The 24,542-nt window shown below is 37.8% G+C and overlaps 1 protein-coding gene across 33 annotated transcripts in view; it reads right to left on the bottom strand.

Moving 5' to 3' along the window:
- TOPAZ1 (testis and ovary specific TOPAZ 1) overlaps positions 1–24,184 on the bottom strand; it is a 69,583-nt gene extending 45,399 nt beyond the window's left edge. For 9 of the 33 annotated variants that reach the window (XR_014822822.1, XR_014822820.1, XR_014822821.1 and 6 more), the window contains exons 1-5: positions 23,822–24,184; positions 20,752–23,218; positions 10,315–10,376; positions 9,216–9,340; positions 978–1,042 (exon numbers count right to left, since the gene is read on the bottom strand). Coding sequence is in view for 17 of the 33 variants with exons in the window: in XM_021071723.2 (XP_020927382.2) it covers positions 978–1,042; positions 9,216–9,340; positions 10,315–10,376; positions 20,752–23,218; positions 23,822–24,032 (2,930 nt within the window). In the remaining 16 variants the exon portion in view is untranslated. Of the gene's footprint in view, positions 1–977; positions 1,043–9,215; positions 9,341–10,314; positions 10,377–20,751; positions 23,219–23,821 lie in introns of those variants that run through there. The other 24 variants (XM_084987886.1, XM_084987887.1, XM_084987909.1 and 21 more) reach the window with 10 other exon arrangements.
- Between the last annotated feature and the right edge of the window lie 358 nt (positions 24,185–24,542).

Here is a 24,542-nt window from a genome sequence, read left to right as displayed (position 1 = left end):
ACCCCCCTCCACATAAAATAAAACAAGAGGTAACAAAAAACAAAGAAATAGGAATTACTTCTGTAGATGGAAAAGATTATCTAGTAAAGTTCCTTTATTTTGATTGGATGATGAAATCTAGGGTAACGTACTGACTTGCCCAATATCACACTTCTGGTCACTATGGCAGAGTCAAGGTGATCACAAAACTCTGCAGGCTGCAACTATTTAGTCTGTAAGCAAAATGCTTTTGATTGGGAAAAAAAAAAGTTAATTTTGTACTTTTCTTTAAGATCTTCAAATGGTCATGACTCATATTGTGCTTCTATGCCAATCTAATTCTTACCTAAGATTTTCTTTAACATGATGGTTCTTAAACTTGGGCAGGGAGCTTGATTAGCTGGTCACCTTTTGAGACACAGATTGACAGGCTCCATTTCCAGAGTTTCTGATTCTGTAGGTCAGTGGTGGGACCAAATAATTTACATTTCTGACAAGTTCCCACAGGATGCTGCTCTCCAAGGATCATATTTGTTACCTGACCTGACTGTGACTTGCCTCAACAGAAAAATGGGGGTGGGCGTGGATCAGATGACCTCCTAGGTATCCTCCAAATCTAAATTTGGTACCTGTGTATGTTCTAGTGCGTATACTGTAACACTTAGTACTAATGAGCGCAGACATATACCTGCAAATGGCAATGTTCATCTGATTTCAGTTACTCTTACCTTCATAAGTCACACACACACATCATTTTTTCTTTTATCGCTATTCCTTATTCCTTCCTCAAAAAATATTTTAATGGTTCAAAATACTTAGTGACAACTTTAAGGTACTTACAATACCCCTGACATCTAGATACACCTGACACATTAATTAAATTATGCCCATGTATTGTTTACGGCATAGTAGCTCAAGCACATACAGCAGAGAATAAAAAACATACTCAAGATACAAATTACATGAATGATTACTTTAACATTAAAAATGTTACGGACCTTTTGCAAACTTCATAAATATTTTCTTTTTCGGCTTGAATAGTCACCTGGTCTGAAAATCTACACTGTAGAGAGATTATGATTAAAAAATGTAAGTGAGTATCTCTGCATTCCCTATTATTAGGCTCTGAGGCTTACCAGATCACAACGTATTAGGTGTTAATTGAACAACTAGGCTTAAGGCCAACACAGAAAACAATTCTACACTATATTCTTTAAAATACTGAACATTAGAGTTCTCTCGTAGTATAGCAGGTTAAGGATCAGATGTTGCCACTACTGTGGCAAAGGTTCGATCCTTGGCCCAGGAATTTCCATATGCTGCAGGCATGGCCAAAAACAAACAAACAAAAAAAACCACTGAATATTACTTTTAAGGTTTCCACTGTTGAGAAAAACTAATGTAAATCAATTTTCCTAACATCCAATATTATTTTTAAATTATTTCAAATTGTTAAGGACAATTCAAGTGATTTCTCTTTTCATTCAGAAAAAAAAAGCTGTAATTTTTATTTTTAGGTGGTATTTATGAACATAAATTTATTTTTCATTAAAATACTTGTATTTAAAACATCAATATACTTATAACACTTTACAATTAACGTTTTGAGAACTGTGATTTTCTAATTATAAGAAAGTTATACACATTCAATTACTAGACTTTTGAAAAAACACACACCAAGAAAGTAAATCCTAAATCACCCATCATTTGGAAGGCGAAGATATCCATTTAACGCCTTACTTTATATCTTCCTAGTCTTTTTTAAAGTACATAATCCTATTTTACAATAATAGTACACACTGTATAGACAATTACAATCTTTAGGAGAACACTACAAAAATCAACTGAGAAACATGAAACATTAACAAACAGAACAATATACTGTGTTCCTGGATGACAATATTAAAGGTACAAATGTTAACTCTCCCCAAATTAATTTACACATTAAATAAATGATTTTACAATGTGAGTTTAAAGCTTTCTTAGAAAAACATAAGAACAGCCAACTATATATTATATTTATAATACATCTTAGTATTTTTAAAAGCAAGCTTTCCATACTATTTATATTTTTCAAATAATCAACTGTATGGAATTGGTACAGGACCTGAGCAATTAATGATACAAAAAAGAAGTAATCATCTGATACAAAAAAATTGAAAATATTAAAGACAGTGCTTGAAATTTGTGAGGAAATGATTCGATAGCAGGAGAACAACAGCTTAGTTAATTGGATGGGAACTAAGTATGGTACCATTATCCTATGCCGAAATACTTTAGGTTCATTAGAGATTTAAATATTAAAAATACTAAAAGTATCAGAAATAAAATAAAGGTGAGTGTTTATATAATTTGGAGAGTCAAGAAAGCCTAAGCATGAAACCGAAGGAAGATACCATGAATTTCGGTATCAATTGGTTTGAATACAAACTTTTAAATATTTTCATATACTAAGAGAATACAAAATACACAAAAGCCATCTGTCAAAATAAAAACAGAAAGGTTACTTTTTTTTTTTTTTTTGTCTTTTTGCCTTTTTCTTGAGCCATTCCCACGGCATATGGAGGTTCCCAGGCTAGGGGTCTAATGGGAGCTGTTGCCACCGGCCTATGCCAGAGCCACAGCAACGCGGGATCCGAGCCGCGTCTGCGACCCACACCACAGCTCATGGCAATGCGGATCCTTAACCCACTGAGCAAGGGCCGGGATTTAACCTGCAACCTAATGGTTCCTAGTTGGATTCGTTAACCACTGTGCCACTCCAGGTTACATTTTTTCTACATTCTTTCTCCCAAAAATCAAATTTAGACTTACATTGATAAAAAAAATAAACAAAAAAAGTACTAGAAAAAGATATGGTCAAAAATTTTTAATCCTAAAATGGGGAAGATTTCTCTACATATGCTTAACTCAAACATCACAAAATAAAACTGATACATTTGACTAAATAAAAGCTCCTTCAAGGTAAAAAGATCCTAAGACAAATCAAATACTAATGAAAAACAAGAAAAAGTAAAGAACAAATATGTTTTAATATATGAAAAGTTCCTACAAATTAAAGAATCCCAGAAGAAAAATGGGCAAAGGAATAAAAAAGTTCACAGAAGAAAATGTAAATGGCTTTTACACATACTAAAAGATGCTTAACTAGACTCATAAGAGAAAAGCAAAGTAAAATTCATTTGTAAAAAATGTAAAGATGGACAAAAATAAAAAATTTTAATACTGAGTTGGTGAGTATGTGGGGGAGAAAACTGTCACTCTCATACAGTGTTGTTGGAAGTATAAGTCAAAGCAATCTGAAATCTCAAAGCAATCTCTATGTAGGGCAATTTGAAAATTCTACTTCTAAGAATTAATACAGAAAATGCTTGCACATATGCAAAATGCCTTATGCTCAAGGATGCATAATGCAACAATGTTAAAATAGCAAAAAATGGAAACGAACCAAGTATCCATCAATAGCGGAACTTGTAGAATAGAGTGTGCCCATATAGTAGATAATTGTATAATTATAAAAACAGAGCATCATTACATTCATGGAAAGGAAACAATCTCCATTAGGTATTAAAGTTACAAAAGATAAAGAATGGTATGCTACCACTTACATAAAATTAAAAAGAATACACAACAGGTCTACTTTGAGAAATGGCAAATAAGTATCTCTTATCAGGCTAATCCTTCTGTAGTTAACAACTATAAACCCTAGACAACATGTAAAAAATCTCTGCCTGAAAATACTGGAGGGATATGAAGCGTAGGCAGAATCTGGAGGGAAAGCCGGAACAACACTGAGTAATAATCCTGTTTTAATGGCTTGAATCTTGAAGGCAGGCCTTAGGTGAAACCACTTGGGAAGGTCAATTTTGCACTACTGACATAACAAACCAAGAGAGAGAGAGTTTAGGGCAGTCAGAAACTGGGAAGTGAGGTTGGGAATGAATCCTAGAAAGGAAAAAGTCTAAGAGAACAAGCTCCCAAATCTGCCTCAAACGCAGTCCAAATCTCTAGCTGACTCTCGAACTACACTTTGTAAGGCAGACTCCAAACAGCCCAGCAAAGACTAAAATAACTGAATAAATATTTCAACTGCCTGATACCACAGGGGAGTAATCTGGAGGGTGAGTCCACCCAAGTTAAAACCCAAGCATGCAATTACCAGACAGCCCAGTAATTGTAGACCTGGGCATTTATTTCAAAATACCAAAATTACAGAGATGGAAAAAAATATTAATGGTTGCTAAGGTTACAGATGTCAGGGGCTAGAAGGGAGGTGTGACTAAGGGATAGAACGAACAAAGAATATCTTTGTAGTGATGGAATAATTATCTTGATTGCAGTGGTGGAAAAGACTGGCACACTTGATAAAATGCACAAACTACTAGTACATTCATTGTGCTAATATCAAATTTCTGCTTATGTTATCGTGCCTTAAGATGTAATTATAGGGAGAGAACTACTTTTGCAAGTTCCTGTGAATTAACAATTGTTTCAAAATAAAAATTAAAAAGTACACTAGCATTTTAACTATTTGAGGCTCAAAACTAGAATCATTAAGCAATCACTAGCACGGCAAACCTAAAAATTGTTAAATATGGATTCTGGATATAACTGATACATAAGAGAAAGAAAAAATAAGGCCTGTGGAAAAGGCAGGAATTATCTATCTATCTATGCATATATACATGTATAGTCTACATAAATGTGTTTATATACACACATATAGTCTACATACATGTGTTTATATACACACCTATAGTCTACATACATGTGTTTATATACACACGTATAGTCTACATACATGTGTTTATATACACACCTATAGTCTACATACACGTATTTATATACACATGTATACATGTATATTCAAAATATACATGTATATTTGTATAAGGAAGCATTTTATAAAATATACATGTATATTTGTATAAGGAAGCATTTCTAAAAATTCAAAGAAAACCTACATAAAAGCAGGAAAGTGGTAAACTGGGCATATATCCTATAAATCAACCTATTAACCATCTAAAGTTCCTAAAATCTAAGGTGAAAGAGAGTTTGTTATTTCCTAGATTTGGGGGCTAGATATCTTAAATATTACTGACAAGGTCATGTATTTTCTAGAGTTGGTACTGTGAAGCTTACCATGGTATTGGAAGAATAAAAGTATCATTCCCCTTCCCTTAAACAAATCCAAGAAACAGTACCATGCTAGGAAGCAGCTAAATGATTTTGTGGATTTTTAAAAATTTTTTTGGTTTCTCCATGGCATACGGAGTTTCCAGGCCAAGGATCAGATCCGAGCCACAGTTGCAACCTATGATGCAACTATGCCAATGCCAGATCCTTTAACCCACTGTGCTGGGCAGGGGATCGAACCTGCAAACTGGCGCTGCAGAGATGCCACTGATCCCAGTGCACCACAGCAGGAACTCCTATAGACTATTTTTAGAAGAGGTAATATTGAAAATAGTCTATATATTTAAAATATTTATAGCATTAAGAACTCAATGAATTCGGGCAAACATCTCCTAAAATCTATTCTTGTAGAACTGAGTTTTCTTCAGCTTTAAGCAGAATAGCCCTTTGCATATACTGTTTGATTAGTCTGTCTTTGTTTGCCTGGGGGTCTGGGATCATACCAGATAATGTATGCTAACAGCATAGCTTATGATAGAGGCCTTGGGCCACTCCAGATAGTCTAGGATAACAATGTGATTTGTGATGGAGGCCTCAAGCCATGAGGAATCAGCTTGACCTTTAGAGGGACTGAAGACTGAGTGACTAGGGTCAGTCACACAGGTGGTCAGCCATGTCTGCTATGACCAACCCCAATAAGAACCCTGACCAGGGTTCAGGCAAGTCCCCCTGGCTGACAACATTCTGTGTGTCACCACAGATCACTCTTGGGAGAAGTAAGCAATATCCACATGACTCTATTGGGAGAGAACAACTGGAAGCTTGTGCCCAATTTCTTCTGCACTCTGCCCTATGTGACTTTCAACTGATTTTAATTTGTACTATTTCACTGTCATAAACTGTAACCTTGACTATAAAAGCTTTGAAGAGCTTTATGAGTTCTTCTAGCAAATCACTGAACCTGAGGGTGGTTTGGGGAACTCTTGAATAGGAGTTTTTATTATACGGATAAGATAAATAGTGCTAGGTCTCTAGAAGTGGCTGACTGGCATTTAACAAAGCCTCAATACATACTGACTGTTACTATCAAACCATTAAGCAAATATCTGGTGATATTTTTATTCATGTTATAGGACACTTCTAGCACTTACAGACTATTTTCAAATGAAGCTCACATTCAATATTCACTCAACAATCATTTTGTGTTATCACTCTGAATCAGTGACTGCTCTTGGTGCTAAAGATTCATTTGTGTGCAAAATGGACAAAAACCCTTGTCTTCATAGAGTTTCATTCTAGCAGGAGGAGACTGAAATAAACTTAAGTAAATGTATAGGATGTTAGATCACGACAACTACAAGAAGAGGGATATGAAATGTTGGCCAAAGGAAGAACACTGGAATTTTAGGTTGGATGGCCAACCTAAAACCTCTCAGATGTCTCTCTGAGAACATAAACCTCTCAGAGGTCTGACAACATAAAATTTCAGTAAAGATGTGCAGGAAATAAGAAAAGTCAGCTATATCATTTTTTTAGGAGATAAATGGCAAGGACAAAGGCCCTAAAGTGGGAGAAAGCCCATATTGTTCCATGAACAGCAAGAAGGCTAATGTGGTCAGATTAAGATAGATAAGGAGAGTAGTCAAAGAGATCAGAGAGGTAACAGGTGAGGAATGGGCAGAGGGAACAGATACAGGGCTACCTAGGTCTCAGTAGGACTATGCCTATGAATCTGAATATTAAAGCCATCAGAGAGTATGAAGCAGAAGAATAACATGATCTAACTTACGCTATGTTGAGAATAACCTACAAGAGGACAATATGAGAAGCTGGAGATCTATTAGGAGGCTACTGCAATAATTCAGCAGGAGATGATACTAGGCTGGCCTTAGCCTAAGTGGTGTGGGTGGGAGGGATGAAAAGTCGACAGTTTCTAAACATCAGCTGAAGGTATAGATGGCAGGATTTCCTTACAGTATGGATATGGAGTGAGAGAAGAAGAAAGGAAATCTGAGGTCTTGACCCTAAGTAATTTATAAAGGATGAAGTTGCCATTAATAGAGAAGGGGAAAAATACAGGAAGGCCTGGTTTATGTTAGGGAAGGGGATATATAAGAGGAGCTCAGTTCTGAACATGTTAAGTGTGAGATGCCTAATTGGACACCCAAGTGGCAAAATCAACTAGGTACTAGACATAAAGATCTGCAGTTCACATAAGTTCAAACTGGAGATAACAATTTGAGAGTCTTAGCGCACAGATGGCATCCGATGCAATGAGTTGAATGAGACCATCTAATTAGCATATCTAGATTGGTAAAAAGAACAGATTCATGGTCTAGGCACTGGGTCACTGCAACATACAGAAGTCAGAGAGATCAGGAGAGACCAGCAAAACCAACGGGGAAGTCGCAGACAAATGGAAACCAGGCATGTATGTTTATGCTAAAAGTCACGTGAAAAAAATGTTTCAAGGAAAGTATGATCAACTGTTAAATATTGGTGGTAGGTTAGGTAAGATTAAGACTGAACTGGAGTTCCCACTGTGGTGCAGCAGAAATGAATCAGACTAGGAACCATGAGGTTGCGCGTTTGATCCCTGGCCTTGCTCAGTAGGTTAAGGATCCCGTGTTGCTATTGCTGTGACTGTGGCTGTGACTGTGGTATAGGGCCGGCAGCTGTAGCTCTGATTGGACCACTAGCCCGGGCACCTCCATATGCCATGGGTGTGGCCCTAAAAAGCACGCGCACACACACACACACACACACACACTGAACTATGTCCATTAGATTCAGCAATGAGGAAGTCACTGGACAGTTTAAGAAGGGTAGTTTGGTGGACGTGAAGGTGGCTATCTTTGGAACTGGAGGCAAGAAACTGGAGATAGTACGTCTAGACAAGGCTTTGGAGAAACACGATAGCAGATGGGACCATGAAAGGGTTTTATGGTTTTGTTTGAAGATGGGAGAAAAGCACGCTTATGTTGAAGAGAATCATCATGTAATGAAAGGAGAATTACTGGAGCTATACTTTGAGAGAGAGAGGTGGGTTCCAGCACACAGGTGGAAAGAATAGCGTTGGCCTGTTCATCCACTGTAACAGAAGTGAAGCTGGAGTTTGGGGAATAAATGCAGGTAGGTGGGCTAATGTACTGGTGGGAGCTTAGGAAGTTCTTTTCCAGTTATTTCTTTTTTTTTTTTTTTGCCTTTTGTCTTTTGTCTTTTTTTTTTTGTTGTTGTTGTTGTTGTTGCTATTTCTTGGGCCACTCCCGCGGCATATGGAGGTTCCCAGGCTAGGGGTTGAATCGGAGCTGTAGCCGCCAGCCTACGCCAGAGCCACAGCAACGCGAGATCCGAGCTGCGTCTGCAACCTACACCACAGCTCACGGCAATGCCAGATCGTTAACCCACTGAGCAAGGGCATGGACCGAACCCACAACCTCATGGTTCCTAGTCAGATTCGTTAACCACTGCGCCACGACGGGAACTCCTACTTCAATTTTTTTGAAGTAGAAAACAAAAACTCTGAGGACAAATGAGGAGGAATATGAAGTATGAAATAGTTGCCTAGGAGTCAATTAAATTATTCAAAAGGTTAAGACAATCATACATATTATCTGGCACAAAAGTGATACTCCAATTTCCCCCAAATCATACACCAATGGTAAGCTCCAACATCAAGTTAGATTTAGCTTCAGTTCCTACGCCTTCCACATCTGGTACCTGCACTCATAGCACTCAGATACTATGATATTCTAAAATTTTAAAGACCAAATAATATTCTATACTTTGTGTTTAATTAATGAGGCAGGAAGATATGTAACAATTTAGAGAGATTTACACAGGTATGAGAAGAACCTCGCGATACTAAAAAGCTAAATATATAATTAAACAGTATAGCCATTTTCCCAGACAAGTGAAATGCTGTTAATTCTGTGCTTATACAAAGCATCAAGCCACATATCTCATGGGCAGAATGATGTCATTCTTTAACTCCATCAGAAGGAGTTATACTTGTCACCTGACAACACTGCTAAGATGAACTTCTGTACTTAGCACTGTTTGGACCACGAAATAAGAAAATGCAAAAGATTCTCTAGTACCTTTTCATCCAAGTCTGAACGTTTTGTATGTTCACTGATGTCTCCCAGTTTTTCATCTGCAGAGGTCTCATCAGTAATTTCTAAGGAAATGTTTGCACCTTTGGAATCATGTTTTATCTCATTTGCTGAAAAGAAACAATATTCAGTTGTGGAACAGAAAGTTTAAATGACAAAATAACCAACTCATTTAAAGACTGTTCTAAAAATGAGTTAGAATTCAATGACTCTTTTAAAGTCCAATGTGACAAATATGAAATAGACTTTTTAGCAAATTATACATTTATTCCTCCCTCTCTACCAAAATAACTCCATTATATGGTATAAAAAGAATTGGCAGTGAGACAAAATTGAGACATAAAGATAAATTTAAGAATCTTTCTTAATCATGTCCAGCTATCTTTCCATATATTTTTAAAGCTTGAAAGTCAAAGTTAAATTAATGTTCAAATTAAGTTATTTCCTGTAAAGATTTGGTTATTCAAACTTACAATTATCTGTTAATTAAAAAAATTTTAAAAAGGACTCATTTAAAATGCAGTGAAGCTTAAATACATATTTCAATTTAAAATAAGACTACAAAACTTTCTAAGGTTGGGCGTTTCTGTCATGGTGGAAGAAATGAATCTGACTAGGAAACACGAGGTTTCGGGTTTGATCCCTGGCCTCACTCAGTGGGTTAAGGATCCGGTGATGCTGTGAGCTGTGGTGTAGGTCGCAGACCGGGCTCAGATCTGGCATTGCTGTTGCTGTGTTGTAGGCCGGCAGCTGTAGCTCCGATTAGATCCCTAGCCTGGGAAACTCCATGTGCTGTGGGTGTGGCCCTAAAAAGCAAAAAAAAAAAAATTTCTAAGTTCAATTATCTTTTGTAGATAAAGTCTAAAAAGTTATTTATTAAATAATCAACTAGAAAATTTCTCAAAATATGATCTCCCAACCAGGCAATTAAAATTGAGGAAACTGACCAACTGTAAAACATGGTTAACCAGACTCTAAAATGAAAAGCTTCTTATGTTAATGAATATGAATTCATTTTGACTAGGTCTGAATAGAGATATAAAAATACTTCAGTGTTACACATTTTAAAAATGTCAAACTTTACCTGCTGATAAGGAAGCACAGATCTCTGACTTCACTGGTCCAGGATCTAGCACAGGGAGTTCTCTATCATAAAGTAAACAGAACTTACACATTATAACACATTCTGGTAGAACTAACCACTTCTCTAGACATTATATATCATATAGCTTTAGCAGCTGGTGAACTTCAGCTCAGGTCCCCCAAGGTCAGAATACTATCCTGGGACATGCAGATTCTCCATTTGATTTTAATCACATTTTCTTTAACTACAATTGTTAGGGAGGGCTGCCAATCAAACTCTGTTACTCAGAACTGATGACATATACCAACCACTTCAAACTTTAAAAGTGTCATACAAACGCAAGATAATATTTAACTCCTACTCTCAAGCATGTGTATTTATGTATTCTCAAGCATGTGTATTTACGTCTTACTGCCAATGTAAAAGGAAGAGTTTGAGAGTAGTTTGGTCTTTTTTTGTAGTCTCTGCAGACAACATAAGGTATAAAGGTTATAGCTACATAGATCGGAGTTAGGTCAACCTGGATTCAAATACTGGTCTATCACTTACTATGTCAACAGTGGCAAAATTATTTAACTTCTTTGAACCTAACCATATCTGCAAATGAGAATACCACCTACCCGTGAGGTTATTGTGAGGATCAAATGAATTAAAATGTTCTTAAAGCCAATGGAATAGGCTCAATGAATGAAAACTACATCTATAGGAGCCAGTCAAAAACAAATGGCCCAGATACTATTCCATTTTTTAAAATTTAGAAAAAAAATATAAAAGTACATAGAATAAAATATAATAAACACCCATGATCCCGCCATTTATTCATTTAATAAATGGGTTTGATTATATTTATCCTACAGTTCTACAACTGCTCATTGGTTCAGTACTACTTTCTAGCCAAGAAAGAATAAAAATAAAACACTTTATATACACCATTCTTTGAAGTCTTTGGAAAACATGAAGTAATTTTTCCCCAACAAAAACCCTAAAAACAATCAGAAGTTGTTGGAGAAGGTAACTGAGTGGACTGCTGGCTGACTATGAGCGGGACCCAAGCAATGTGAGGTTCTTCATTCCCTCCCCCATCCTTGGAATAGGTATTCCTTCTGCTTGCCTTCCCACACTGGGAGCTGCCCAAGGACACAGCCTTGAGATAGTAAGGTGTTGCTGAGATCATTCAGATGGTATACATGACTGAGCCCAGTTAAGACCTCCACGTAAACTTTTAAACTTCTGGTGGACTGGATGGAAGATCTACTCATCATGCTGCTGCCCAAGACAAGCCCCCTGTAAGAATTCCTGTGCTTAGTAAACCTGTCACCTACCAATCTGGAGTGGTCCACCTCATTCTTTGGTCTCCCCCTGCCCCCTCAAGTGTGTGTGTGTGTGTGTGTGTGTGTGTGTGTGTGTGTGTGTGTGTATGTAGGGAGTTACGTATTATGAGGGGGGGAGTGGGGGCAGTTTCGTATCATACCTGGGAAGCTCCTAAGGTTGCAAATTAATCATAAGTATACAGTAAGAATGGGAAAATTAAAATACAAACAAGACATGTACATATATACAAGACACATACATATACAAATATCCTCCCTTGATTCACACCTCCTGACTCATCTGTCTATTAGCATAACTCCATTTCGATATTTCAAAGGTATCTCCAACTAAGTATGTCTAAATTTGACCTCATGACCAACATCCCTTCTCAATCCTGCCTGTTTTGATCAGAGAAATGCAATGTCCTTTGAAACAAGAGAAACCAGGTATCATCCTTAACTCCTACCTCTGACCTTGCCCCACCTGCTTAAGCAAAATTTACTTCCTAAACCTCTCATAAATTCACTCTTGCTTCTGGTTCTACAGGTCTAATTATCACAATGGCTCTCTGCCAATTTATTCTCCTCACCAGAGTTATAATGATTTTTAAAATGTAAATGTGATCAAATTCTTTACAATGTCCTTTAGTGAATCTATATGCTCGTAGGATAAAGTTCAAACTCACCATGAATTCTAGTTTATTTAGGATGATTTGTTTATGTCTGCTATCCTGGCATATTAATTACTAATAGGTCCCCATTTCCCTCTCAAAATTTTGCAATTCATATCAGTTCTATGGTCATCCTATCTACAAACCTTGCACAACTGAGTTTTCTGCATATCCTACAGCTTCATTTCTTGCTACTAAGCCATGGGATATTACTTCTCCCTCTCAGCTGTAACATGCCTGTGGGCCTTCCTATAGGCTAGTACTTCCCTCTCTACTTTTCTTCACTACTCATCCGTTAGTGGTCACCTTAAATGCCACTTTGATGAGGCCTTTAACATCATGCACTTCTATCACATTTTATTGTATTTGCTTGGTCATTTGCCTCCCTTGATAGACTAAAAGCTCTGTGAGAACAAGGTCCACGTATGTTTAGCTGTTCTCCATATACTTAGCATCTAACATCCTCCTAGCCAGACACTAGGGAGATCCACATGAAGACATGTCTCTCCTGTCTAGGAACATCTGGTATAGGAGGAGGTGCACATATAAGCAGACATAATATACTGAGCTATATGCCAAGAGAACTATTCAAACAAATCCCTAGAACAACATCTCAGATGTGATTTAAAAGACAATTGAATGAAAAGAAAGGAACTTTCAGATAAACACATGCAAAAAGATTCAAACCTATGAAATATTGTAGAAACAGTAAGCTGCCTGCTCTGCTTATCTTTTATTAGCCTCTCCCCATTTTCCTTCCCACCAACACTATAGCTGCCAAAGAGAGTGGATGTAGATCCATTCATGAGCTATAAAAATCCATGCCAAGCAATTTAGACTCTATCCTCAGGTGGCTGAATGCCACTGGAGCACTCTCTGCAGATCGATTTGTTTCAAAATATTACTATGGAGGAGGATACAATGAGAGTTCGGGATGATTAACCAGGGGCTAACTGCAATAATCTGGAAGAATTATGAATTACGACAATAGGTGTGAGAATTGAGAGGAATAAAAAATTGTAATAGGTGCTAAGGTAGTAGCATGAATAGGATTAGGTAACTCAAACAAGAACTGAGGGATGTTTCTGTGGTTTCTTATTATCCTGAAAGTTACATTCATAAACAGACATAGCTCCAGACACATAGACTATTCCCGCTAAAAACTCAAAAAAGTAAATAGGTATAGCAAGTGTACTGCTTTAATGTCAAAGTATTACGATGGTATTTTTAATATTGCTCAGATAGTTTATAAGGGTAAAAAGCTTTTTACTATGACTAACTAACTTACAAGGAAGGTAAAATTGCATATGCTACTCTTGTTAGAAGTAATTCAGTTTTGTTTTGAATTTGAGAGACAGAAACAGACAAAAAATTTAAATTCACCTAAATTTTAAAAAATAAACAAAATTGTAACCCCCATAAATATTTTACAGTTTCGCATTAGTGGAGTAGAAAGTTACAGTTCTGCCTTGATGGATCATAAAGGGAATAAAAAAATGAAGGGTAGAAGGAGGAAAGGAGAGAAACAAACTTGGGTGAGGATACAGAATACAGGCAAGCAAAAGAGAAGACCTGAGCAAAAAGGACAGAGAATAAGAGAGGCTTCTGAAGAACTACACAGATTACATCGTTTATCCTCTACAAGGACATTTTTCAAGGAAGCGAACAAAATTCAATAGTTTTTTGTCTTGTTTTGTTTAGCTGCAGTATACAGTGGCTTGATGTGGTATCTTACCTCCCAGATCTGGGATACAGCAATCAAAGTGCCGAATCCCAACCACTAGACCACCAGCAAACTACTGGTTTTTAAATAAAAGAGAACAAAATATAAAACATGAAACTATATCACTTGTAGTAAGGAAAATATTTTTATAAATCTATTGTTTTACATATTCATAAGTATGTACCAAGTTGTAATGTAAAATATACCTTTAGTATAGTAACTGACAAAAAAGTTTGATGATCGCTGTAGAATAATTAGCAGAAAAAGCTTGAAAACATTGCCCAAGAAAAATTGAGAATGTTATTGCTTCCTCTTAAGATGCTAACTAGCTGAATGTGGTCAATATTCACTTACTTACACATTCACAAAGTCTGTGAAAAGGACTACCACAAACTTACTGAGGCAATTATTCTGCAGACATTAGTGGTCAAAAGCAGAGAACTATTACATTATCCACTGCGTTGGGCCAGAGGTTCTCAAGCCTTATGCCATGATGTGACATGTGGGGTCTTTTGTTATCGCAAATGAGAACTTCATCAGGTACAACATCATTTATTTCAGTAAAAAGAAACGATGACTTATGTGGCCCAAGGGAAAAAAGTAATAATCATTATGATGCTTCTTCATACTGCCCCACCTACTATTTTAAAGAGGAAGAGATGACAGAGTAATGGTGTCAAAGGTAAATACTGTTCTGGAGTTCCCATTGCGACTCAGTGGGTTAAGGATCCTGCTGTGTAGGTCACAGAGGAGGCTCAGATCCAGTGATGCCATCGCTGTGGCATAACCCTCAGCTGCAGCTCCAGGAATTTCCATACGCCACAGGTGCAGATGTAAAAAGAGGAAAAAAAAAAAAAACCACTCCGTGGCAGTCTATAGCATAACATATTTGAAGCCATTAGAACCAAAACGCCACTCTTCCAGTATGCTATTTGAGGGCAGGGAGATGGACTTTGGAGCAGGTTGCCCTGGGTCCAGATCTCAGCTCTGATACTTATTATTAGCTGTGTGTCCTTCAGAAAGTTAGTGACTTTGACTCAATTTTAAAGATAGGGCCAGTTTCAATCTCAGAATTGTTCCACTTAATGAAATAATATAAGTAATGTATTTAGCACAGGGTAGACACTAAATGTCAGTCTTTACAAGTAAAATTGTAAAATTATGCATTATAGATAGAGTACCTCAGATATTTACTGGAAAGGGAGAATGGAACAAGGTGAGCTTCTTGAAAGACAAGCCAAGGAGTCTAACACATGAGGGAAAGAAAATGACCCTTACTTTTGTTGGAAATTCTTTTGTTGTTGTTGTTGCCATTTGGTGTGATAAAACTGGTGTTAGAAGGCCAGTCTCTTGGAGAACAAACTGACTGCCCCACAATTCTGAGAAAGTTAAGTGGGGTTGGTTTGCTGAGATGATATAATTTGCCCAGGACAGATCCTGCTAGGCATGGGTCTAACTGGACTCAAATACCTGGACAAAAGTAAGAGGCTTTAATTTTCTGCATGTTGGTGCTAGGTATTTTTCCTTCTAGAAGTTCATTATTTACTGGCTGTAGAATGAACAATAGCTTTACATATATTAAAGTCTACATGTATTAAAGTCCAGGTTGCAAAGGTGGTATAACTGATCCTAATAACCACCAGCACCAATCCTGTCAAGTTCAAATTCTGATGTCTAATTTTCCAACCTTCTTAATCTGGTATCTCCCTATTTATCAAGTCTTATTCCCTACTATTCTTAAACATCTATATTGCTTTATAAAGGATTCACTGTCTCCTTTTACATATATTCCAATGCTCAAGAAATAGTATACAATATAGTAGGAATTGAAACCTTAATTCTCTCCCCTTGCTCAAGTATGAGGGACTGGATTTACAAAGGCAAATGAGACATGGGCACTTCCCACCCTCAAGAAGACCCACAGTTTAGCAGGTGAGAAATGTAAATCAGTGCCTAGGTGAGATGGCAAAAGGTGTTATGGGAGAAAAGAACAGCTCCTACCTTTGTCTGAAGGAGTCATGAAAGGCTTCATAATCTGCCCTCTACAACCATATTCATAGCTACCTTTGTCTTTTGCCCACATTTTCTTCATTATTTTTCTTCCCCTACAAACTTTTCCTTCTTCCCCTTTGTTAATCTAAATCAATCCAACCTTTAAAGATCAGTACAAATTTTGGCTTTTCCAAGATGCCCTTTCAGCACACTTTTCTAAACTATTAGTATTCTTAGTTCCTCATTTTAAACATTTTTGTTGCAAGTACATTAGCCTCCTCCTCATCATCTATATAGTAATTACTTTGAATATTTGGCAGATTCTTAAAATCTCAATGATCTGTTATATGATATCACTCAACTGATATTTTAGCATATAATAAAACTGTGATTAAAGATAATCCTATGTTCTAGTACAGATTAACTATCCAGCACTGACTATTACAGACATTCTCAGATCTCCAGTTATATATACAGGCTAATTCAAAAATTTTATCAATTTTTCTCATCCATCAGTTCTTTTTTTTCTTCTTTTTTCTTTTTAGGGCCCCATCTGTGGCAAATGGAGGGTCCCAGGCTAGGGGTTGAATTGGAGCTGCAGTTGCCAGTCTACGTCACAGCAATGCAGGATCCAAGTTGTTTCAGCAACCTATACCACAGCTCACAGCAACGCCAGATACTTAACCCACTGAATAAGGTCAGGGATCAAACCCACATATTCATGGATGCTAGTCGGGTTCGTTACCACTGAGCCACAACGGGAACTCCCCCATCAGTTCATGTCAATGAATTAGTTCTAATAAGCTTCTAACACTTTGTATTTTAATATGGACTTCCCTCACTGTGGAGATCGACAATGAATAAATATTCTAACACAACCTAAATACCTTACAAATTCTCCCTAATGAGGTCCGAGAACACTTCCCACAACAATGAAATTAACCCAGGGTGTCTACTTGTTTTACCAATACGAGGCAGTCCAGAGCTTCTGACAATTTCTGGGCCTATCCTGTCCATCTTTAATTTCTATGTCTGTAAAACAGAAACTAACCCTGATAGATGTCAACCCCTTAGTGTCATATAGTGAGGAAAAAGGAATGTATTAATTAGCAATGACTGGCAAAAGGGAAAGAGCTGACATATGAAATTATATTTTTAAGTTTCATTTAGTTCTAGAACCATTAACAATTTTCTGCACAATTATGAGCAACCCTCTGGTCATCATGCCTCCATTTTTCCCTGTTAAGATTTATCCTAGCACTGTGGATGACCGTAAAACTGGTATTTCTGTGCAGAAAAATAAAAATACTAAAATAATGACTAAGGAAAATTTCAAGTTTATTTAAAAACCGAAGCTTGAAGCAGAGATGAAAGAAAAAGAACTAACAAGTATAACTGGTGCTTTTGCCATGAAGGGAAGTGAAGTTACAATAATAAAAAAACTATCTAAAGTAAATTTTATACTGCAAACCAAAATGGTTCACCTTGTTTAGGAAAATCTGACACATAATTACTAATCCCCAAACAGAAAGCATGAAGTAAAGAAAAAGAAGTCAGTTTAAGGGGGGCAGTGGAGAATTAGTTTGGCCTCAGACTTTTCCACTACAACACTCAAAGCCAGAAAGCAGGGAGGAATGACTATATAGCTGTGGGGAGAAAAATTACTAACTAAGAATTTTATACCCAATTTGCCTGTAGACAATAGTCATTGTTATGTATCCAAGATCCTAAGAAACATGGCAAACATGAACACTTAAAAAAAAAAAACTGCTCTGAAATCTCTCCAGGAAATGAAATCAAAACACTCAAGATTTGGAGTTTCCATCATGGCTCAGCAGTTAACAAATCTGACTAGCATCTAGGAGGACATGGGTTTGATCCCTGGCCTCACTTAGTGGGTTAAGGATCTGGTGTTGCTGTGAGCTGTGGTGTAGGTCACAGACGTGGCTCAGATCCCACGTTGCTGTGGCTCTGGTATAGGCTGGCGGCTACAGCTCCGATTGGACCTCTAGCCTGGGAACCTCCATATGCCATGGGTGCAGCCCTAAAAAGACAAAAACAAAACAAAACAAAAAAACCCTCAAGATTTGATGTAAGTAAAAAGAACCGATGGTAAGGACTGAATCAATTTAAATACAGAACTAAGAATAAGAGTCTTTAGGAATTCAGATTATTGAAGAGAACATAAATGGCACAAGGCTTAACAATAAAAAACAAAAAAAATTACAAATGTGAGGGGCCAGATTGGAAGAAAAAGTGAATGTATACTGATATATTTGCCTTTTATATCAAAAAAGCAAATGCTGCTATCTGAAGTTAGAACACAATTTTTATATTTATTTATTTACTTTTGGCTTTTTAGGGCTGCACCCATGGTATATGGATGTTCCTAGGCTAGGGGTCTAATTAGAGCTACAGCTGCTGGCCTACACCACAGCAATGCCAGATCTGAGCCACGTTTACAACCCACACCACAGCTCACGGCCACACCAGATCCCTAACCCACTGAGGGAGGCCAGGGATTGAACTTGCAACCTCATAGTTCCTAGGTGGATTCGTTTCCCTTGCATCATGATGGGAACTCCCAGAACTCAATTTTTATTTATTTATTTATTTGTCTTTTTGCCATTTCTTGGGCTGTTCCTGTGACATATGGAGGTTCCCAGGCTAGGGGTCAAATCGGAGCTGTAGCCGCCGGCCCACACCAGAGCCACAGCAACGTGGGATCTGAGCCGTGTCTGTGACCTACACCACAGCTCATGGCAACACCGGATCCTTAATCCACTGAGCGAGGCCTGGGATCGAACACACAACCTCATGGTTCCTACTCGGATTCGCTAACCATTGTGCCACGACGGGAACTTCCCAGAACTCAATTTTTAAAAGTCATGATAACAAAACTAAAACTTTCAAATAAATAATCTTTCTTACTAATTTGGGAGAGACTTTTACGAAGTAATTTCTTGTGGTGAAGAAGTATACTGATGCACTAATTCCTTTAGTTTCACTTCAGTCCCTCCTCACCCAAGTTATGGGTAAATAAAATTAAATGTTTTTACTAAAAATGGCATGATCCAATTTTTCTAAAATTATATTCATATATATGCCTAGACAGATATCTGGAATGATGCATACAAGTTATGAGTAATTAATGTTATTCTAGATTCTAGGTGGTAGGATTCCCTTTCATACTTTTAATATAATGAACATGCATTATTTTTATAAAAATCAGCCATTATTCTAAGAAAAAAAAGAATAAAAGACAAACTTTATACCCAGTTCACATTTCTCTCTTCTACTTCTGGCTGCAGCTGATTGTCAACATCTTGTTAGCTAACAGAGAGGTCTGCTGTCAAAAACAGGATTTGCTCTATTTCCCTTTATATACCTCAAAGGAAGTATAGTAATAACAAGAGCTAAAAGCACCTTTAATAACTACCTTTTACTGAGCTGCTACTACTCACCAGTGCCACACCAAAACCTTTCCCATCCTTCACTGATTTAATCCTCATAATCCTGAGGCAAGTACCTTCCCTTTTTACAGATATGGTAAAACAATTTACCTAAAACATCACACGGCTATTAGGGCAATGAGAAGATTCAAAAACCTAGGTCAGACTATAAAGGTTAAGTTGTTAACCACTAATTTTAAAGACAGACAGACTTGGGTTCAAATCTAGAATCTGTTACTAGGAGTGTATACTTGGACAACTGACAAATTGTCATTTTCATTTTTTCCACCTCAAAATGGGCAGATTACCATCCTCATTACACTGTTTTAAAAAATAATAAAAAGCTCTTGGTCCTTCCCTTGAGATACAGAAAGTACTCTACTCGGTGTTAAGTTACAAGTTCTTGTAACACTAAGAACATCAAGAAGAATATAATTTCAAAAAAGTAGCTAAAATTTATAAATGTCAGAGAAATTTAAGTCATGTACAAATGAATCTGAGTGGAAAGTGTTTTCATGTTTTGAGTCTGTTCACAAAATATTCCAATATTCAAGTATTGTAACATAGAAATATAAATTAGAACTTGAGGAATTATAAAAATTTAATAAAATATGACACAGTATTAAATAAATTATGAGCCAATCAGATCAATTTCCTAAACATGAAGGTTATCACTTGGCTCCATTTAAAGTTGACTCAGGCAAACTCACCCTCTTCCGGGGGGTTAACTATCATTTAAAAAATCACCTTAAAAGTAAAATTATGAATATAATTTTATGCTTTTTCCCTTTGAAAGCTGGTTTAACTTTTGATTCAAGTTTTAATTCCTAATTAAACTTTTTCAAGCCTTCTCTGGTCCCTTGTTTTTATCTAACAGCAGAAAATCGGCTAAATTATATAGCACTGCTCTTAAGTAACTTGGCTGAAACCGAAGTATATCTGTATATTAATAATAATTTACAAAGTATGAAAACCAATTTGACTTTTGAAAGAAGCAATCTCAGTAATCTAAAAAGCCACTCTATAAACCATTTAAAGTTCTGAACAGCTAAATCTGCTCCATTATAATTTCAAATGTATTATAATTGTTTTTATTTTGATTCTAAGTTTTGGCATAATGACACTTCCAAGGCTCAGTAACAGTACACTGTGTTACATTTAATAACTGGGTTAAAAATATAATGGAACTACAATGATCAATGAATAAGTTAGTGACACCTACGAACAGAAAGTGCCTTTGAAACCCCCAACAATAATCTGCACCAAAAGGCATACTTGAACATGCATACCTCAAGTCATCTCTTGGTTCTTTTTTTTCTGGAAGTTTCATGTGCTTGGAGTCTGTTGATAGGCGCTCTTCGGCAACACTGGGCTCCTGGCTTAACATGGGAACCTCTGAAGAAAGTGAGAGCTCCCCTTCATTGGAGACTCCAAAGAGGTCTGGGTCATCTTGAATTACATCAATTAAGAGGACATCATCTTCATATGCTTTAAGAATATCTGGAAACCCCACTTTAATTTCTGCGAAGTTCTCAGTAATTTTTCTACCACTAGCTTCAGAGGAAACTGGTTCGAATGTTTTTTGTTCATTAGAGCAGAGGGCAGGACTTTTCTCTATACACCCAGGATCATGAGAAAAGGTATTCTCAACTGTGAGAGAAACAGCTTCCTTATTAGAAATAACATTGCCTGGTTTAGAGATGTGGTTAGATGGTTTACTACCCTTACCATGCTTTAGAAAGCTTGAAGAAATAATACAGGAACTCTTACTGCAGTATGAGTCAGTACCAACTTGTACTGGAATTACACTGTTTTGTATGCTCAACGATTGAGGTCCTGAAGTTACTGTGGCAACATCTTCTTTAGTCCTATTCTGTCTTACCTCTGTCCCAGATAAATTGTCAAGAAGTTCTAGGGGACTATATACTTCTCTCTCTGATGACCTGGCATTTATTTCTTTTCTTTTTTCTGTTTTGTTCTTAAGTAAAGGAATTTTAAAATTAGTCAGCCGTCCTGTGTTCAGTATCTTGACCAAATCTGGAACCACAAGTGTCTGCTTAGCCACGCACGCTTTTCGATGAATAGTTTTGTTTATAGAGTTATTGGCTTCCTGGCCATCCTGAGAAGCCACTGTTAAATTAAGTTTTGTAAAATTCCCTCTATCTTTTTTTTTACTTCCTATTAAGCTTTGAGTCATACAGGTTAATGGAGTATCTTCAGTAGCATTAGAAATGACCTCTGACTCACTTCTGCTAAGTTCCTCTGACTTCAATTTTTTGTCATCATTGATTATAGGTTCTTTTTTAACCATTAAAGTAGGTTCTACTGCAGAGCCTGAAGATAAACAATTTAAATTAGAATCCAATTTTTCTTTACTTGAAGATTCACTGTTTGTTTCTGTTAGGGAACTCTGTAGCATTAATCTGGCGTCAGTTAAGTAAGTTTGATTTGCTTGCTGTTTAAGGAAATCATCTTGCCTAAAACATTCCAAAGACCCAGGAAGAGAGTTATTTGATTGTGGCAAGGAAGTCTTTTTCCAACACTGGGCAGAAATTCTAGCGCATGAGTAACAAGGCCAAGTTCTCTTGCCAGTCATTGGTATTGTTCTGCGACAGCTTAACTTAGATTCTTCAGCTTCATTCTTCAAGTCTTCCCTTGAAGATCTCTTTTCAATAGGATGGCAACTGCTAGGTGACTTCACTACTGAGCTTTTCATAGACTTAAAATACTCTTCTGGATCCATGCTTCTAGATCCTAAGGGCTCTGAAGCAATCGTTGTTTCTTCTTTCAAAAGTGGCTCAAGGGTGTTCTGAAACATAGCATTTACAGGATGTTCAGGACTTGTTTTTTTCCCCAATGTTTCAGGAAGACTTAATAAATGATTCACTGGTGACAGTGTATCATGGTTTATCTTTCTCAAAGCCTTTATAGGACATTTTTTAGCCTCTAAAGTCTCTGCTTCTTTACTTTCAGCACCTGTTTGGTTTTCTTGTAACACCAATTCAGACTGGTTATACACTTTAGAGAACTTCACCTCAAAAACCATTTCATCTCCTTTTTCAGACACCTTCATCCTTTTTTTGGTTTTTTTCCCAACACTGCTCTCCTCTAGCGAATATTTATTTTTTTCACTTTGAAGGCAGGAAAGCAAACTGTTATTTTTACTTTGGTATAAATCATTCTCTTCAAGCAGTAACTTATTTACTGGCATTACATTTTCTTCAGTTTGTAAAAGCTGAAAAATATTATTTGCGTCACTCTTATCTGCAAGACTCCTAGGGTTTTCTTTCTTTAACTCTGAGGAATTTTCTGGTACATGCATATATCCACCATCAGGTTTACATGCAAGGCTATTTTCACCATTAAAACGCTTGGAATGGGGGAAATAATTGTAATCCTGTAATTTTAAAATGGGATTATTTTCTACTCCAGGGGACAAGCTGTTACAAGAATATTTCAGAGTATTCTTGTACAGTTCATCTTGGAATTCAACCTTAATATTTTGTGAAGACTTATTTTCAGTTATTTTGAGAGGTGGGCTTTCTAAGCTTTTACATTTTTTAATGCGAATTTTTCTTTTAATACCTTCTACCAAACTTTCCTTACCCGAAGACTGCAAGAAAGCCATATTTTGAAATTCACTGTATTCCACTTTTTGGAAAGATTCCGAACTGGTTAACGATTCCTTTCTTACCAGGTCAGTCCCTGGCTGTGGATCATCACTTGAGACTTCAGTAACTTTTCTTTTTTCCCTGGCTGATCAAAACAACAAAACATACCAGAAAAGATTTTATATTGAGAAGGAAAAAGCAATGCCATTAAAAAAAAATTTTTTTTTTAAATTGTGAAGCCATCCATTTTTATTTCCCTGAATAGCTATATGGAAACACATTTGTTTTTAAGTCAAAGACCTGATTTCCAATAAGGAACTATATACAAAGCTGTATACATTCTAAGGCAGGTGAACAACCTCTAGCATCATCATTATTTCACACTAGCCAAAGTGGATCACTAGTAGGAATTCCTTTTAAAGAACTTCTGACCAAGGGATCCTAACGGGCAAACACCTTTTAAGGGAATTTCTGTTTTCTTCCTCTCTCCTGGTCAACCGTGTCCATCTGTAAAGCCAATGCAGATTCAAGTGACACATTAGTGATAAAACACGGATAAAGGAGAAGGGGTGCAAAAGGGAGTGACCCCTGAGTGCTTCCTTATTGTGTCTTCTCGACTACAAGGGGAGCGCTGCTTCCTTCGCTGCTTCTAAGCCCGTCTGCTCTGACGGGTCTGAAGGGCCCACCAGGCTCCCAGGCCCCTCCACACGCCGCCTCGCCAAGGCCTTCCCAGACCCAGACGCCTCACCCGACTGGTCACTTTCCACCTCTTCTCTCTCAGACGCCCGGGCCACCATCCTCCTCTTTTGTCTGCTCTCCTCGCGCCTCCCGGCCTCAGGACCGCTATCTTCCACCTCGCTTGACTCGGGCCCGGACCTCCGGCCTCGCTTCCTGGGACCTCGCGTGTCGCCCTCACGCCCCGGGGCCGTCGCTGGGCCCGAGGGCGGCGGCCGCCGCATCCGCTCTGGGCCGCCTAGTGTCCGCAGAGGCCCGCCACACCTCCTGGCTGGAGCCTACCGGCCGCGCGAAGTCTACTCCTACCGCCAGGGATCTTCGGCCCCCAACTCCGCCCCGGCCCGCGCCGCGCCTCGCCGCCCGCCACCTAAGCCCCGGTACCGGAAGCGGAAGTGGGGCCCGAGGATCCCAGCGAGGAAGCGCGGCGGGGCCAACCGGCTGAAGGACCGCGAGACTCTGTGGTCAGCGCCTACCATATTCACTGAGCTGGGGTGGGGCCTCCCTACTGGGCCGGTAGAAGCTTCCATTCGGCATTCGGCGGACCCTCCTGGGACCTTTCGGGGCCCCTCTTCAACCTATTGTCTCTAAGGACTGGTTGCTAGCAAAGAGCCAGTGGCTTCTAACACTACCCTGAGTTTTCTGGGGTCCCTTTCCACCTGCCTTCTCGACGTCCTGTAGGCACCTCACTCTCCAGTTAGGTCCCAAACTATTGACCTTATCTTTCCTCGTAGGCT

Source organism: Sus scrofa, chromosome 13 (genome assembly GCF_054392235.1).
Source record: "Sus scrofa isolate SSC_HxYL_T2T_F1_AM1 chromosome 13, Sscrofa_HxYL_maternal_Yorkshire_Landrace_v2.0, whole genome shotgun sequence".
NCBI lineage: Eukaryota > Metazoa > Chordata > Mammalia > Artiodactyla > Suidae > Sus > Sus scrofa.
This window is presented reverse-complemented; position numbering and strand designations above follow the sequence as displayed.